Below are 17,874 nucleotides of genomic sequence, written 5' to 3'. Positions count from 1 at the left end.
GAGTCCTTGAAGAAATTTTGGGAGAGAAGTTTAAAGTTTGAAAAACCCTAGCCGTCATAGCTAACTTCGGTGTTGAAGCTAGACACCCTAGTTGGTTCCAAAAGTGAAATCACTTATATTTCACCATTGCGCTATCATGGAGCAAAAGTTTTTCAGAAAATTTTGAGGTAAAGAGGTCTTATCAATTGATTTTAAGTATTGATATAGTGTTTTCTATATATCTTCTCACAGGTGGAGATTCAAGCCTAGTCAGAGAAGGAAGTTGCCAATAAAGAGGCCCATGCTCTGCTATGCTTCGATGGGACGAAGTTCAGCTATTATGGGGCCGAGTTCTCTCAAGCAAAGAGGCTGAGCATTCTGAGAGTACTGAGGACAAAGTCACAGTCAAAGAGGATCATATTCCTTTCATCTTCAGAGGCCAAACCCCTCTCTGATTTCTGGGTCGATTTCTAGTTGCAAAGGGCCGAATTTTCTTTTCACTGGGGCTGCTGACTCTTCTATACACAGTTGGCTGAGCATATTTTAAAAGCGGCTGAGTTTGATAGTATTTGGTGGTCAAGTGGGGACGTATTCCCTTGCTGGAGTTTGTCAACATTCCTAAACTGGTCGCACCCTCTCTGGCTGTGCGTTGGAGCTGATATATCACTCTTTCTACACTTAATCTGCTGTCAAGACATATCAGCACTTGAGGGCGAGTTGGGGTTGTAACAGATTTGAGGAGAGACGAGTTTCCTTGTAATTATTTCTTGTGCATAAAGCTGAATAGAAGGGACAGCCTGTACCATTGTTCATGAAGTTATAAAGGACGTGTGGCTTTGGTTTATTACCTGGAACAATCTGCTGTACATTTCTGGGCGTATATTTATATATCAAACTTGAATGTTTGTCAATCTGCTGGAGGAAGCTTGCTGGAGCTGATTGGAATTCTCAAACAGATTTATATGGCTACTGATTTCACCAGGTTCTCTTAATTTCTTGTTCACTCACTGTGTATTAATTGACAATTTATCATATAGATGTTTATGTCCAAAGTCTATTGTTAAGTACATTTGTATCAGTGTTGCCTATTTCTCTGAGTTTACAAATCAGCCCAAATTATTGAAGAGCACTTTCATGGTATATTATTATCTAATTTTATGAGTTAAATGAATGAAACCTTCACCTACAGTGCTGTGCCAGCAAAGTGTTTGACGAAAATCTTGACTGGAAAACCATACAAACTCTGAAACTACAGTGGGTATCTTGGTTGATTCTCAAGTGGGAATCTTACAGAACCTACGGCTACCAAATAGTAGTTAGTATAGTTGCCAACCATGAGCAGACCAGCATTGTTTATGTGCAGTGACATAGAAAAGAATATGATGAATGAATAAAAAAGAGCTAAAGGAGGAATTGAAAGTAGCAAAATTAGGAGGGGTTTCAGATGAGAAAACCACACATTTATCAAAGCCATCATTGATTGCACATGCTTCAATATATTCAATGTTATTTTGATTGCACCATTCAAGACAAGACCTCTGTATCTCCTGTGAAGTCTCTTCATCCTCATTCAACAAGCCACAACCTTCACTTCGATCAATACCATAATTCCAAAACTCTGGGTGAGGATCACTGGAGGATTCTCCATACTTCTGCAATTTTCTTCGGTACTCTGCATGAGCAGGGTGACTAGGTAGAAGATCTGCCTTGTTCCCAATGCATAACAAAATCTCAAACTTATGCAAGTCGACTTCAGAAACCCAGTCTTGAAGAACCTCAAATGATGATGGCTGTACAAAGAAAAACATTCCCAGTGGTCCAATCAACATATTTAGTACAGTTATAACATTAAACAAAAAAATGTAATCATTCTCAAATTCTGGATAATCAAAAAATATTTCTTTGTATGAAGTGAAATTTTGATAGAGATACAATTCTCACATTGCTCAGATCAAATACCATCACCAGTGCATCGCAATGTTTAGATAGTGAATGAGCATGCTCAGAAGTTTTTCCACAAAGATGTGCCATCCAAACACAAACATCAGCTGTATAATACTTTGTGTCGATAGTCCAACTGCTTTGTTCAAAACAAGAAAAAACTCAGATTAGATTGGTAATAAATATAACCTGCAGGGTTTCCTATAAAAATGCATTATTTATTGAAAATGCATTCTGATTGGATAGGGAGTGAAAACATAAAGCCAGAAGCATACCCATGGCATGTAATCTCAGATGATGAGAGACTATTGTCTTCTGCGTCCAAAGAAACCAACCCTGTAATTCAAAACAACAACCCAATGATTTATTGGGAATTGCAATATTAACAAACCGCTTTAGCATTTTTGGAAAGATAACTTCATGTAAATGACTCTAAAATATGGTACCAACTTTGGCAGGACATACTAATTTCTTCTGCTCCCAGAAAATAATAAACTATATGACATAATAAATGCCAAATTCAAGCAATAGTTAAAATCAATCATGCAACTTTTCCCAATACAAAATTTGGGAGTTGCAGTTTAGTTGATAAGCAAAGCAAAGAAAGATGACAGCTACGCTGCAAAAAACCAGGCCTTCAAGTGCCTCTGTATTACTGAGGATTGGAAATTACAAAGAAAAACACCAAAAAGTGGCTCCAAAGAGAAAGCAGAAGTAAGGAAAGCAAAAAGCACATTGCCCACTTCATATATGTTCAAAATTAGAACACAGATACCATAAGGAAGGTAGAGTCTTGTCAATTGGATCTAGCCCCAGTGGTTGTGCAATGGAGAATTATTCTCCCCACCCAGATTCTATTCCTGTAAGTGACATGTTGAGCTCATAATGAGTATATTGTTGTAATGGCTTTGAACATAGTGGTGGACCTGGCCTTGTGCCCTGAAGAATCTAGGGTTTACCTTGGGTACCATCCTTAGAATCAGGGTAAGTGCCAGGGGGTTTCCCCAGGATATGTTACGTGGGAAAAAGAAGGAAAGGTAGAATCTTCACGAATATTGCACATGAACACATAGAAATGGTTACCAGAGCAAAGAAACTTTCATGAGATAGAAAACTCCACTCTAAACAATCACTTTTATTTGGTCAACGCTTGAAGCTGAACCAGTAGACCAAACTTCAGCATACCCATCACCACTTAGAAGTTAGAGGAGATGAACATTGAAACACTTCTCTACCTCAGATCAGAACAACATAATGCAGATACCCTCAGATCAGCACTTGAATCATAAAGAGGCAAATTCAGTTTGCTTGCATGATGTTGATCAATGAATACTCAGGACTTGGACGGCTAGTACCTTCCAAGCACTTTCGCGAAGATATGTTGTTATTTTTGGCATATTTATATGTTTAGTTACTTTAAACACTTAATTTTAAAAAGGGAGACTTCTTTTGCATGTGGATACTGTGGAGAACATATTGCTATTTTTAGATGTGCCATATTTAGACTATCATTTGCGGACATAGCTATTTCTTAGGAAATCACCATGCTATTTTTAGAAAATGAGGATTTCTATTTTTAGAAGTTTATAGTTTTGGATGAAGCCACTGCTATTTTTGGAAGCATGAGCTATTTATGGATATTGTTATCCTTGGAAATAGAAAATTCATGAATGTGGGTTATTATTTTTTTTAGAGGATGAAAGCAACGCCCTACTATTGTAAAGTGTGTGCAAGGTATTCTCACATAGATTCCGTTCAGTTTTCTTGGACAAGCAGCTACATGTATAGCAGATTTAGTACTTCTTTCATAAGTAAATCTAGCCAGCAAAAGCAGGACTCCACAGTAACTCAGTTCATCTGCTAATCCAGCAGCCTATATGGGGATAGCTCCAAAACTGCATGTAGTGATAGAAACTATGCTCCACATAGCCATAAATCTAGTGTTTTTCACATATGGATAAGGCCGAGATTAAGCGCCTTGAATAGCAAGATGAGGATTCTCTTTTCTGCCAGGTCATAGCATGTAGATGGAGTAACTCCAGCACAAGAACACTGACCTCCCAGCTCAGATTTTCCTATTCAAAAACATCTGGACATCTTTAGACCAGTTTGCTGCTATTTTTTGGAGAAAAGAGGAGCTGCCTTCTGTGCTAAAAAGAGCATTGCTTTCTGCTAAATTCAGCATGAGAAAAAGTGAAGAAGAGAGTATGGTCATTTTGGTTACATTTATCATGAGGAAAAGAATTCTTGAACAGCATTCCTTGACGACAAAGTTAACCTTTCCAAGAAAATGCAATTCGCACGGAGAACAGCACTGTCATGAGGTCAAATATCACCCTTTCAAAGGTTAAAATCAGTTCTTGTTCCCAAGTTCAGACCAACTCATGCACACATGATGAATTGGGCCCTTCAAGAGATCTAACTTTAGCCTTAGAGTGGTGCAGGTTTGGAGAAGGAAATAAATGTTTTAGTCAAACGTTAATTCAGGGAAAAGATAACTAGTGCATCTCCAAATGTAGCGCTGTCTTGAGACTGAAGTGAGCTTTTCTTAATCAGTACTGTCTTTTTGTGTCAACCTCAGCATATGGATGAGGATAGAGGCATTGCTGTTTTGCGCTCAACTCAGTCCAAGGATAGGTGTTGCTTTTCATCATTTGGAACATTATATTTTTTGAAAGAGAAGGCTTTTTTTGTGGTTTCCCCATCTGATGAGGGAACTAGATGCAATAGGGACCATTTCTTCCTAATGGGGGAGGATTGATCTAGTTCAGGTTTAGCAAAGGTTTTTAATGATAAAAGGGACCATGAGACAGCTAGGCAAATCATTGGTGCATATTCAGACTTCCATCCTTCTGCCATCCACTCCCTTCCTCCTCTTTCATGTCTGAGTTTATACACAGCATCTATAGATCAAATCTCTAGCATTGTTCTTCTGTCGATTGTATCTCTCAAAACTGTGTGGAGGTAATGATTCTAAGTCATGATTAGCTCCCCTTATGTCCTTTGGCTGGGCATGAATATGATCAAAAGTTATTCAGACCTTGTACTCAACAATGTTGAGTAACGAAGAAAGAAGTTATCCTTTCTCGTTGGGTCAGTGATGAATACTTGATTGTGTGAGAATTCTTTCATTTGATCGCTCTCACATGTCCATAGATTCAGATTTAGAAGTGTCACAAAAAAAATATGTTTCATAACTAAGAACATCCAACATAAGTAGGCTAAAGATTTAAAATCCATATAAAATATAATTTCTAATATGATTGATGATCTGCACAATGGCATCAAAAGTTTTATATCAAGATTGAATGGTAACATGCTTAAGGGATATGGCTCATGAACCTTAACTTTATTGTTGTTGTGTCTATATATTCAGATTTCAAAGTGTTACAAACAAATTTGTTCAATAACTAAGAATATCCAACATAAGTAGGCTAAAGAGTAAAATTCCATATATGCAAAAATATAAATTGTAATATGATTGATGATTTGTATAGTAATGGCATCTAAAGTTTTAGGTGAACATCAAATGGTTGCATGCTTTAGTCATATGTAATATTCCTAATGGAAGATTTGCAGTGATAACAAAGACAAGTAATAACATTCACATAAAATTTTAATTCAGTAAGGAACATGTGAACAGAAATTTCTCATCAACACCCAACTGGCACAATTTTCATTAAACAAATATGCTGGAGTACAATAGAAGTTTGATGAGGTGCACCTGGGCTTGCATAAGGCAAGCTACAAGCCTCAGGTGATCAATACAAAAGGGCACAGCTGCTGTGAATTCGCTGCTCCCAGAAAACTGCATTGTCCCCTCAAAACTGCACTGCTGGCTGAATTCAAGCTCTGATTTACCCCCTCAAAACAACCCAGAAATTTCTGCAACTTTGGGGATGTACTCCTCTCCAAAAACCCAAGAAAACCCAGAAAGGGTTTTCCCTGGTTTTGACCTGCCAAATGCCCTCCTCCAATACTGGTACTCACTACCTATAACTAGAACTACTGTAACTTGCTGCCACAAAGTCAAGAAACCTCCCCAAATCGAACTCCCAACAATTTCCCCACAACCCAGCTCCCCAATCCTCCGGTTAAGCCTCCTTCCAAGTGACCCTCACCAGTGAATGCGCACTCCTGGGCAAGGATGATGCAAGCCCTTCGACCAGCAGCTCGACCTGGGTATTTGACTGGCCCTCCAGCTGTAATTTCTCCTTCCCGAAGTGGAAACTTGATGTGAATACCCCCAGCAACCTTCACATCTGAATTCCCTGGCTCTACTACTCCACCAAACACGCAGTCTCTCCCACTGCATCCCAACTGCTCCCAAAACTGCGTCCTTGCTGGCCAAGGCAGCATACTCCTCTGCTAGGTGATCTTCTCTCCGTCTCCAATGGAAAAGAAATCCCTCCTAGGGTAGCACTCAAAGTCCACCGAAGAGAGGGATGAGCTTCACTCCTTGGGAAATTCTTGTGCTGAACAGCACTTGTAGCCTAGCTAAACAGCGAAAGCAACAATGAAATTCTCTAATCATCAAAAAGACCCAAACGTTGCTCACTTCCTTCTATTTATGCTTGCTCCCTTGGGCCCCACGTGGGTCCCATCAAATATTTCGATCCCCCACTTAAGAAAATCGAACTGCCTCCATGGGGTGCATATTTTGGGTGGTGAGTGGCCTCCACAATCCACAAAAAAGCACATCGACCCCCCCTTTCTACTAAGTTCTCCCATCAAAATTGCATTAAGCCAAAAATAACAAAATTGCCAAAAATGATTTTCTCCTCGCCTTGGGAAAATAATTAGGAAGGGACATTACATCATATGACTCATGACCCTTGAGTTTATTATTATTATTACTTCTTTGTAATGTAGGTTATGTAAATTACATGTCCACCCTCCTCGCCACCCAACCCTTAGAGGAAGCTTTGTCCTTAGACAATGGTTTGGGGAAGGCTACATCTCCAATCTTGCTAATAATGCTTCGATTTGATGGGTTGTTCTTGATGTTGTGATGGTCCAGGAAACAAGATAGTACAAGCTTCAAACCTTTGAACAATATTGTCACATGGTAAAAGGGTCAATCGACCCTAATTTGATTCTCTTTAGAACTATATTGTGAGATAATTAATTAGGACTTCTTCGATTGTATTCTTAGTATGCTTTCGTGTTGAAATTCTGAAGTTCTATGTTGTAACAATCACTTATTACAAACCTTATTTATGTTGCAATATTAGTTAAGCAATTGTAGATAGAACATAAACCAAATGCACAATAGAAGACAGCCAAGAACAGAATGAGACATAGAGAATTTAAGTCCAATGACCAAGGAAAAACCCACAAGGGGAAAACCCAACCAAATTTTTCTTCTATTATATATCAATTTTTTAGCAAAGATACAAAGTACAATGGGAGATCAAGAGAATGAGTAAGTTCACCCAAATCTGAACAAGTTGTAGCATGAAAGTCACTGGTAGCTGCAGTTGATGCAAACACTGAATCAACCTTCAAGTTTTTCTCTTACTCTCCAAGTCTCTCTCTCTCACACTCTTCTTCAAGTCTCTCCAACTCTCTCTCTCTCAAGTTCGAATCCTTCTTTCACAATGCACAAGTAGTGAGAAGATAGGATGAGAGGCACATATATATAGGAGGAGCAAGGAGTTTGAATCATAAAGGAGGAGTAACTCACATGCCTTGAGGGAGAGTTACATATGCCAATTAGGGAGCGTAACTCATGCCATTAATGAGAGAAATGCATGCCTTAGTAACTTATGCCATAAAAGAGAGAATGTAACATATGCATTAAAGAGTGCGTAAGAGGAATCTTTTATTACATCCTTTAATGAGTGCGTAAGAGAGAGTGTAATATATCCATTAAGTGAGAGAGAGTATGCATTAATTGAGAGTAATTACATATGACATGATTGAGTCCCATGATCGAGTGACTTGAATTTCTTTTTAATAATAATAAATAGTATCATAACAATAATAATAATTGTGAAAAATTCCTTGAAATGCAGCAACTGGAAATAATTCTTCTAATTGATAAATTAATTATGCAGTTTATTTTGTTTACAGCAAAATAACGAATTATTCACACTACAATTTCTTCACAAATAAAATTACGTTGCAGAAATAAAAATGTTAGAAACTAAGAAATCCTAGCACACATACATAAAATATGAGACCATTATTTTTGGATGATTGTCCCCGAAAAACCCAATGTGGGAAAACCTATGCAACAGTTAAGATTATGCAGCAGTGAACTTCTAAGTACAATAAAATGATGACAAACTAACGTTTTTATCTGAGAGAAAAGTTGGCAAAATCAACTGAGGGAAATCACCCTCCTCTCCAGGTAATCCCGGCATGAACTGACAACTCCAAGTAAGTCGTCCAAACCCTCTATGCAGGGTTTTGTGCGATCTCTACACAGCCTGTCACATGCTCATCCCGGCACTAATGCTAATCAAGTTGTTTTGCCTATTGTTGCTCTGAAAACAGTCCTCTTCGCCTTCTGGGAATTTTCTCGACCTCTGGCAACTGAATCCACCTCTAGTTCAGCTAAATCGAACTGCCTCTTTGAGGCTTCCGCGCAGCCTCCTGGAGAAATAACTCAACCTCCTTGCCTAACTCTTCAGAATTGGAATCCTCCTCTGGAATCACTATCTTTGCCCTTTGCGGCCCTTCTGGCTCGAAATATCTTCCTCTGTTTTACCTTTGAAGTTGGATAGCTCAACCTACCAAGGACCTCACACTACTGGCTCTCACTCTGCATATTTCTCCATCTACCCATTGACCTCTTCTTATAATCTCTGGTTGAATCTTCAACGACCAAGATTAAAACTTAATCGATGGCTGAGATCATCTACAAGTCGATCTGTGTGAGTTTCTAGAGAATTCTCAACTTTCTTAATTAATTACTATTAATAAACCAATTTCCCTAGCTTATACTTAAGAAAAATTTAAGTGGTGATCAGTTAATTTAATTGAGCTATCTCTAGGTGGAATTTCCAAAAACAATTTCTGGTTTTGGAGAACTCAGGTATTTTAGCCTCTAGACAAAGTTTGAGACTAGAAAACCATCTGATGCTACAAAACTAACACTCCCGCTTAGCGAGGAAGGTGTTCTCCAATTGTCTCCATAACATCCTACCATGTTGTTGATGTCTAACAACTGTAGTTGTCTGCCACTGTCCATCAACTATTGCGCTAACTCTGATTCATCTGCCACTGACTGTAGCTGAACCATGCTACATCTAGTTGTTGACACTGCACTGTGCATCTTGTACTACTGCCAAGTATGTGACTGCATTGCAACCCACCTAACACTCCTCTCACTATTTTTGTTGCTATTGCAACTACTGCAACTAAGAAGCATCCAAAATACTTTGTCCCCGCTACTGAAATGGGTTCTCCCAGTGTTGTGGGGGAGCTCCCCCTCCCCCCTCGATCCCGCTCCCAATCCGCGCTCCGGGCGGGAGCGGGTAAGGAGAGCACTCCCTAAAAAAAATTCGCTCCCTGCCTTTTCGGGAGCGTTTTGCCTTTTTTGCAATTTTTTTTTGTAGTAATGTTCGAAATGCAATTTTTTTTAAAGAAACAAATAATTTTTGAGTGGGGCAGCTTAATGATCAAGTCTAGGCCCTAGTATTGATATGCTATACATGGTAATGTTAAATTCTTAAAGTAAAAGTGACACTTTTACTTAAATTTTTAACATTACCATGAAATGAATCAGGATGTTTGAGAGTGGTTCCGGCCTCATTGGATTTCATATGGAGAAAGTAGAATTTTAGATTTCATTCAAAATCCAGCAGACTTATCAGTTTTTCAGGATTTCAGGATTGGAGGATTGCAATGTTTCCATTGAATTTTGTCATGTATTAGGGTATGAAACTCGTATTTAATCAAGAGCACCAATCCCTCTATGTACCTTGATGTTAGTGACATTGGTTGTCGAACTCCTCTGTCATGACCCTCCTAAAAATGTACGCATCACTCAAACAAAATCTTGACTTGACATGCAATGCTTTTTCTATCTTATGTTAATGCTTAGAGGGTGATATTAATGACAAAGATCCTATATAGATACAGAGGTAATGACAATGATACCTCTGGATATTAATGCTTAGAGGGTAATATTAATGACAAAGATCCTGATTTTCCAACAAGACTAAAAAATTAGACATTTCTCGTGGTGGCAAGAGGCCCAAGCATAAGAAATAGATAATAGATTTACTTCTCTTTTCTAGTTTCTAGTAGCTTTTATAACTATTGACTCTTTCATATTTATTATGATATTTTTTTAAACAATATATGACAATTTAAGTTTGAAGTTGGCAATTATAACTCATTAGTAATGAATTATGAATATGATGCTTCATGAAAGTTGAAAGTTGTTTCATTTCATTTCATTTTATAACATTTCATTTCATGTTAGATATTATTTGTTGTAATGGTTACACTTAGCTTACAAGTACAACTTTGGCGATCAATGATGATAAATGTTATATATTGAATTTTGAAAGCTTGAAACTTTAAGATTGATGAATCATGAGACTCAATATGTTGTATGTTACTATGTTACTAACTTGTGGACGTGGTTGATGAAGATTATAACTTCTAGATGATTGTTGTTATATGGTTCAATCTATGTTTTTTATGTTTTTTATATCTAATTCATTATTCTACATGTTTTTGTTGACATATATGTATCAAAATATAAAAATATATATATATTATATAAAAAACGCTTCGGGTTTTGCTCCCAAACCGGGAGCTTCTGAAAATGTCGCTCCCGCTCTCGTTTTCACTCCCGCTCCCAATTAACACTGGGTTCTCCACTATACCCATATGTTCTCTGAAATAGAAGAACTTGGCTCAGCCTAGAGCTTTCGTGAGTATATCTGCAACTTGTTCTTTTGTGGGAACATATTGTAGTTGGACTCCTCCATGCTGCACACAGTCTCTAATGAAATGACACCAAATATCAATGTGTTTTGACCTATCATGAAATACTAGATTTTCAGAGAGCTTGATGCAACTCTGATTATCGCTATAGACATTGGTCGTCTCCATTCTCTGCATGAACAAGCTGACCAACAGCTTCCAAAGCCATATAGCTTCGCACGTGGTTGTGCTAACTGCCATATACTCTGCCTATGCAGAGCTTAGTGCTACTGACTTTTGCTTCCTACTGCACCAAGAAACCATCCCTTATCCAACGCTGAAGCAGTACTTAGAGGTACTCTTCCTACCCACTGAACTGTTGATTTTTGTAGCTTGGGAGGTACTCCAAGCCTTGAGAATCGAGGATTTGGAGGAAGGACATCCACAAATGGCCTTGTGGGCTTGAAACCCAAGCTTGGGGTTTTGCACCTGTTGACCCTGTCGCCTACATCTGGTACCTACAAGTTAGTGAGAAAAGCCTTCAACCCCACAAGGTGTGGTTGGTGGCAGGGAACTCAAAGAAGGGGCTCTCACACTAATCCTGAGTCTCTCCGTTTGAGCTATCTCGTAGGTTAGCTAAGGGGGGTGGTCCCAAATGAAAAGTTAAGTTAAAAAAATGTGAGTTTCTAGGAGAGTGTTATAATGAAAATGGATTACTTTTAAGGATTTATGAGCAAATATGAAGTGAGCAACTTGAAATAACAATGTCAATCATTAATATGACAAAAACCATAAAACCAATGCCTTATAAGGAATTTGTTCAACAATTAAAAGATATATTTGCTCAAAGTAAAATGCAATGCTCTCAAAAGAGAAAGCAAAGTAACCCTAAAATGTGAACAAAAATTGTTAGCACAAGATATGTAAGATACAAAATGTTTTTAAGATAATACTCTTTATAAATCAAAACATTTGAAACATATCTTGCCAAAACCCAAAAATTAATAATTAACTTGGAAATGTAAAAGAAAGGAAGTGTTAAACCAAGACATCAATATGCAATTAGACTTGACGTATGAAAAGAAAACACTTGTTTGAAAGGATTACAATACTTACTTTTGGAATAGACTTTGCATATGAAAACTCAAACCATCAAGAAACAAGTAAAGTAAATGCAATGGAAAGTGTTTTTGATTAATTTTATTAATTATCTCTTCAACGAGATTACAATTTAACTCTTCAATCCTCAGACCTCACCCTCGCCCAAAAATATGGATCTCATAGTGAGGAGTCAATAGGGGGGTAGAGAATCCTTAAGATGTCTACTTCAACCAGCTTATGTTGGAGGTAAAAATTTAATAAGGCTTGGAGCCTTCCTATACTAAAATGCCTAAATGAAATGTATGTAATTTTTTCCCCAAAATAGAGATTGATTTGCAATGCTTGAAAATGAAAGTGTTCAACATAAGTTGCAATTATAACTTCAATTGGAGGAATAAAATTAGCTTACAAGTGTTGCATGAGTCTCATCAATGAATTCAAATGATACAAGTATTTTGCTTGAAAGTAAAATTTGTTTCAAATAGACAATGACAATAAATTGTTCCAATATTCAAGATAATAATGAGGCATATATTCAAGTGTTCAAGAAACAATTTACCAAAGTAAATGGAAACGAATCAAAACTTGTTAAGAATATAAAATGCTTGCATGTAATGGATGAATTGCCCAAAGTAAAGTGTAAGTTTGTAGCTTCAAGCAACAATGAGATAGAGAATGCAAAGCACAAATGAAATTGTAACAAACTTTAACTTAATGAAATGTGATAGTGAGGTTGTGTTAATTCCCAATTAAAGCATGCATGTAAGTGAATGAAGTATGAAAACTTAAACCATGCAAATGTGAATCGACCCAAGAGAAGCCTCCCTCTAAATGGGGAGATAGGATACCATGGGAGAAATCCCAAGCTCCCACAATAAAATTAGATCTTTTATTAATATTACAATGAGAAGAGGGCCCTTCAAAGTCCTCAACTAAACTTCAAGGAGAGTCCTCACAATAATTGCTTGAAACTTGGACACTAGACCTTCTTTCTTGAAAAAGTAGTGACAAGATCTCACAAAACTTATGCAAGGGAAACAAGGTGTAAGTTTCCTCCAAATACCCACAGCTTAGAGAGGAAAATGGGCAGCCCTCTAGTGAACTCGACTTGGCCAAAATAAGCCTCAAAAGGGCTCATGACATCCTTGGAAATCAAACCCCCAACATTTGCTAAAGGTCCTGCAAACACTTGTTAGATGTTGCGGGAGGTTGCTCTTCAAAATCTGTCACACAAGAGTTAGCAAACAATCCAAACAATGACTGCAAAATAAGTTAAGTATTAGTGAAAAAATCAACAAGATAAAATGTATATGTACAATTATAATTTGCAAAAGGCGAAGCTAAAGAGTGAGTGTAAAATCTCATCTCTGCTTAGCCATCTTCGAGCTCTTAGATAGCAAATGAAATAAATGAAGTACAATGTTTTTTAAAAAAGATTTAAATTTAGAAATGCTCGGCTTGTGTACAAGCTATGTGCCAAAACCCCTACAAAACCACTTTGTAAGATAAGACTATGAAGGCTCAAAGAACAAATTAGAGCTCCTTTAAGAACGTATCAAGACTCAAGAGTGGGTTGGTGTCTCCAAAGAATTCCCCTCATGCTTGATTCTGTGATCCCAACAAGATGTTCCCTCTACAAACTTCAATCAAGAATTAGTTCCATATAGATTTAGCAATAAACAATGATAAGAAACTCCAGAGATTTATTTAAAACCAACTAGAGCATTCTATACCTAGAGCATACTTCTAAATCAAATGTCAATGCAAGATAGCTCTACATTAACAAATCTATAAAAGCATATGGAAACAAATTAGATCAAAGCATGAGTAAAAGGAATTATACCAATGATCAACAATTCATCACACTCCCAAAAGAAGAACACCTCATGAATGAAACCCCAATGTCTTTATTGATATTTTGAAAGTGTACAAGGCCGCTTCCGCAAGCACAATAGCTAGTAACAATATGATACAAATGAGAGCTCAAGGCTCTATTATATAGAACTATGGGAATCAATCTCAATGTAGAAGTGATTAAACAAGTGGCATGAGGTGACAATCTCAAAAAAAAATTCGAATTTGTTGAATGGAGCTCAAATGCCAAGTGTAAAAATCGAAGTCTGGCAAGTGGACATCATTTTCTTCTTCCCTTATGTGCCAAATTCAAGTTTTATGATGGAATGACAAGTGTATATGGGTGGTAACCCATGTGGTGACAATTTCCCACAAAAACCTCCACCAAATATTCTCTCAAATCCTCTCAAATGTGCATTAACTTCACAAATTCGAATTTCCAAGTAAGCAGCTTTCTCATTTAATGTCAAAAATTCGATTATATTTGAGCACATGTCCTTTCCTTGATTTTAGGAATCCACATCACCTTGGGATTTCACTTTAACTCTCCCATAATTTTCCACCTCATTTCCACAACATTTAGCATGTGTGGATATTTATTTTTCTCCATTTATTTAATTAATGGCTTAATTAATTGCCAGATTTCCCACTAAACTTAGGAAAAATGAGTTTTGAGGGTTAAAAACACATTTGCAAATTTCATTACTCATACCCCATACAACTTCTCTAAACATCACTTATTACATTACAAGTACAATTTTTATTGCAATTTCCGCAGTGCAAAAATCTAAAAAATTTAAAAAATGACTACGTAGACCTAACCAAATTCCACGAAAATTTGTGTGATCTAGTATGGTAATATACATCGATTCTAGACACTAAGATGTGTTAGGGGCTCAACCTTCAAACCGTCACCCCGACTTTGGAGTTAAAAGTGAGTGAAAAACCCCAAAAAAATTATCCGCCTCTGAAAAATAAGGGATAATTAACCAAATAAAAAAAACACTCCAAGAGGTACTCGTTTCTTGATCGAGTCCCAACATTCTAGACCTATTACAGACTCAAAACTCATCATTACTAGTATTACTTATTACAATTCCCCGCAGGGTGTGGAATCTAGGTATAAGAAAGATGACGAGAAAATAGTAGAGTTTAAAAACTTTGTTGACTGATGATATCTGATGGTACAAGTGTCCATTGGTACATCCTTAGGCATGGAATCTTCATATAATCATCAGGTGCCACTTCAATGGTCAACAACACCTATTGATGTTGGGGAAAAAACTATGGAGAGTGTTGTCGCACAGATTGTAACGACAACGCTCAGACCGGGGGCTGTCACCCTAATCCCCGATCTCTCCGTTTACGCCGTCTCCCACGGCTAAGGGGGGTAGACCCTATGGGGTAAAGGATGACCAACTGTGGACCAGTTGGGTTGGGAGACACAGCAAGGCAGATTAGCACTTAATTGATTTTAGAAGTTGATGGGCCAGTGCCTTATGGAGTTAATGATTAAATAATTGTTTATCGAATGCTGCAAAATATGATCTTTGCAATTCCACCATTAATAATCATTTATCATTAAATAACCCAAGCAAAATGCAAGATATTCAACAAAAGTACAACGCTTTAATAATGATCAACAATTAAAATTCAAAAGATTATATGCTTAAAATGACCACGCAATTTTTAGATGCTAATCAGTTATCACTTTCATATAGCTAATATTCAAATGAACATTTAAACATGTTTAACCATATAAAAATGATAAATATTAATCCCACATCAAAAATTAATTAGCCTTAGCGAAATACACCAAATTTTGGAGACGTGACAAAATGTCCCAAGACTAAATACGACACAAAAAATATTTCAAAAAAGAAACAACTTTTATGATTTTGATATATTTTTATTTTTTATTTTTTTTATAAAATCTAAAACTAAAACAAAACAAAGTCTAAATAAATAAAACTTAAATCTAAAATATCTAAACTATAAAACAAAATAAAAAGCCTAAGGATTACCTTTTTTATACTTTTTGGGATTACCTTTTACTTTTTGAGAAGATGAATGTCGTTGAAACGCCGAGAATAAAATGTCCCTGGCAACGGCGACAAAAAAAAGTTGTCGCACAGATTGTCACGACAACGCTCAGACCAGGGGCTGTCACCCTGATCCCCGATCCCTCCGTTTAAGTCGTCTCCCAAGGCTAAGGGGGGTAGACCCTATGGGATGAATGAAGACCAACTGTGGACCAGTTGGGTTGGGAGACACAGCAAGGCAATACCAGTACTTGATTGATTTTAGGAATTAATGTACCAGTGCCTTATGGAGTTAATGATTAAATGATTATTTATTAAATGTTGCAGAAATATAAACCTTGTAAAACAATCATTTATCATCGAATATCCCAAGCGATACAAGCTATTCAATAAATGCACAATGCTTAACAATGTTCCAGCAATTAAACTTCAAGAAAAATCAAATGCTTTAAATGATCATAAAATTTAAATGCTGACCAGTTACCACTTTCACATAGCTAACTTCAAATAAACATTAAATGCATTTAACTATAGAAAAGTGGAACATCGATACCACGAAAGACGCCGAAAAATGAATTTTCAAGCTTTTTCAAAAAAAAATATTTTTTTTAAATATTTTTATATTTTTTTAAAACAAAATTAAACTAAACTAAACTAAATTAAAATTAAATCTTAAAATCAAATAAATCTAACAAATTAAAACAAAATATGAGCCCATTAAAATCTAAAACTTTTTATGATTTTTTAAATTTTTTATTTTTTTATGATTTATTTTTTATTTTTTATGATTTTAAAAATTTTAATTTAAAATGAAACAAAACTTAAAATCTAAATAAAATCTAATCTAAAACTAACACCTAATCTATATACATAAAATGAAACAATATAAAATCTTTAAAAAAATGAAACTTAAATCTAAAACCTGAGAAAAAAAAAACCCTTTTATGCCCTTTTTATAATTTTTTTTATATTTTTATATTTTTCTGAATTGTTTAAAATCAAACTTTGAAAAATTAAAACTAAATTTAAAGTGATCTAATTCTAAAGCTAAAACAAGGAATTAATAAACCTAAACATGAGCTAACGTATATCAAAAAATAAATAAAACTAAACTTTAATCTATAAACTAAATAAAATTTAAAATCTAAGTTTAAATATATCTAAAAAAAATAAAACTGAAACGTAAGTTAACAACTAACCTAAAAAATGAAAATCGATTTTTTTTTTTTATGAAAACAAAATTTAAACTAAAATAGAGATTTAATTTCTAAAGCTAAAATCTAAATATACTAAAATCAAAATTCAAACAAAATCGAAGTTCCTAATTGAACCTAATTAATTTAACAAAAATTAAAACATGTATATGAAAATAAAAAAATGAACTAGCTGTAAAACATGAATACGCATACTTAACAACAGGGAAAAAAAATCAAAAGCGTATTGCTGGTGTTTTGTAGGTACGTGGATGAGAATCACGCCAGAGGACGAGATGGGACGGCGTGGATGGAAGGCGCAGATTGGACGCAGAGTTGATGGCAACGTGAAGAGGTTGCCGGATAGCAGATGAAGGTCGACGGCAGGGGAAAGGAATGTGAGGAACGGACACAACTGCATGAGGGTTTTTGGACAAATGTGTGGGCAGTGAAGGGTGAAGGAGCAGTGAATGGCAGTAGTTGATGAGGGTATGGCAAGTGCGATGGGAGCGGAGTGGTTTTTTTTATTTTTCTTTTGTTTGCAAGTGCTGGAGTAGCGTGGAAAAACTGAGCGTGTAGAGGAGATTGTTGAGTTGTTGCGTGTTCAAGTTCGCTGGCAGCTGAAGGACGTGGAGAGGACAAAGCTACGTGAGTTTTCTGAGCTGCCTGGGTAGCACGATGGGCGAAACACGTAGCAGGTAAGAGAGAAGGCGTGAGGAGAAGGAAGAGGGAAATCGCTGAAGGAAAAAAGCATAGGGACGGAGATGAGATGGCTGCGGGGTGAGCAGCAAATGCGTTGCGGCTCTGGAGCTCTATGGTGTGGAGGGGAATGCTACACTCAGGCAAAGAGAGAACTGATGAGGGCAACATGAGCTTGC

General features: G+C 36.6%; 1 protein-coding gene across 1 annotated transcript in view; it reads right to left on the bottom strand.

Annotated features, from left to right (window-relative positions):
- LOC149235272 (GTP binding protein) overlaps positions 1 to 17,874 on the bottom strand; it is an 83,376-nt gene that overhangs the window by 42,374 nt on the left and 23,128 nt on the right. The window contains exons 2-4 of the mRNA XM_089372061.1: positions 2,196 to 2,256; positions 1,921 to 2,056; positions 1,439 to 1,769 (exon numbers count right to left, since the gene is read on the bottom strand). Coding sequence (XP_089228187.1) covers positions 1,439 to 1,769; positions 1,921 to 2,056; positions 2,196 to 2,256 — 528 coding nt within the window. The remainder of the gene's footprint in view (positions 1 to 1,438; positions 1,770 to 1,920; positions 2,057 to 2,195; positions 2,257 to 17,874) is intronic.

This window comes from Pinus tabuliformis, chromosome 8, assembly GCF_031772625.1.
Source record: "Pinus tabuliformis cultivar Carrire ecotype Pingquan chromosome 8, CPIR1, whole genome shotgun sequence".
Classification (NCBI taxonomy): Eukaryota; Viridiplantae; Streptophyta; class Pinopsida; order Pinales; family Pinaceae; genus Pinus; species Pinus tabuliformis.
The sequence above is the reverse complement of the archived record's forward strand: the minus strand, read 5'-3'. Positions and strand labels throughout refer to the sequence as shown.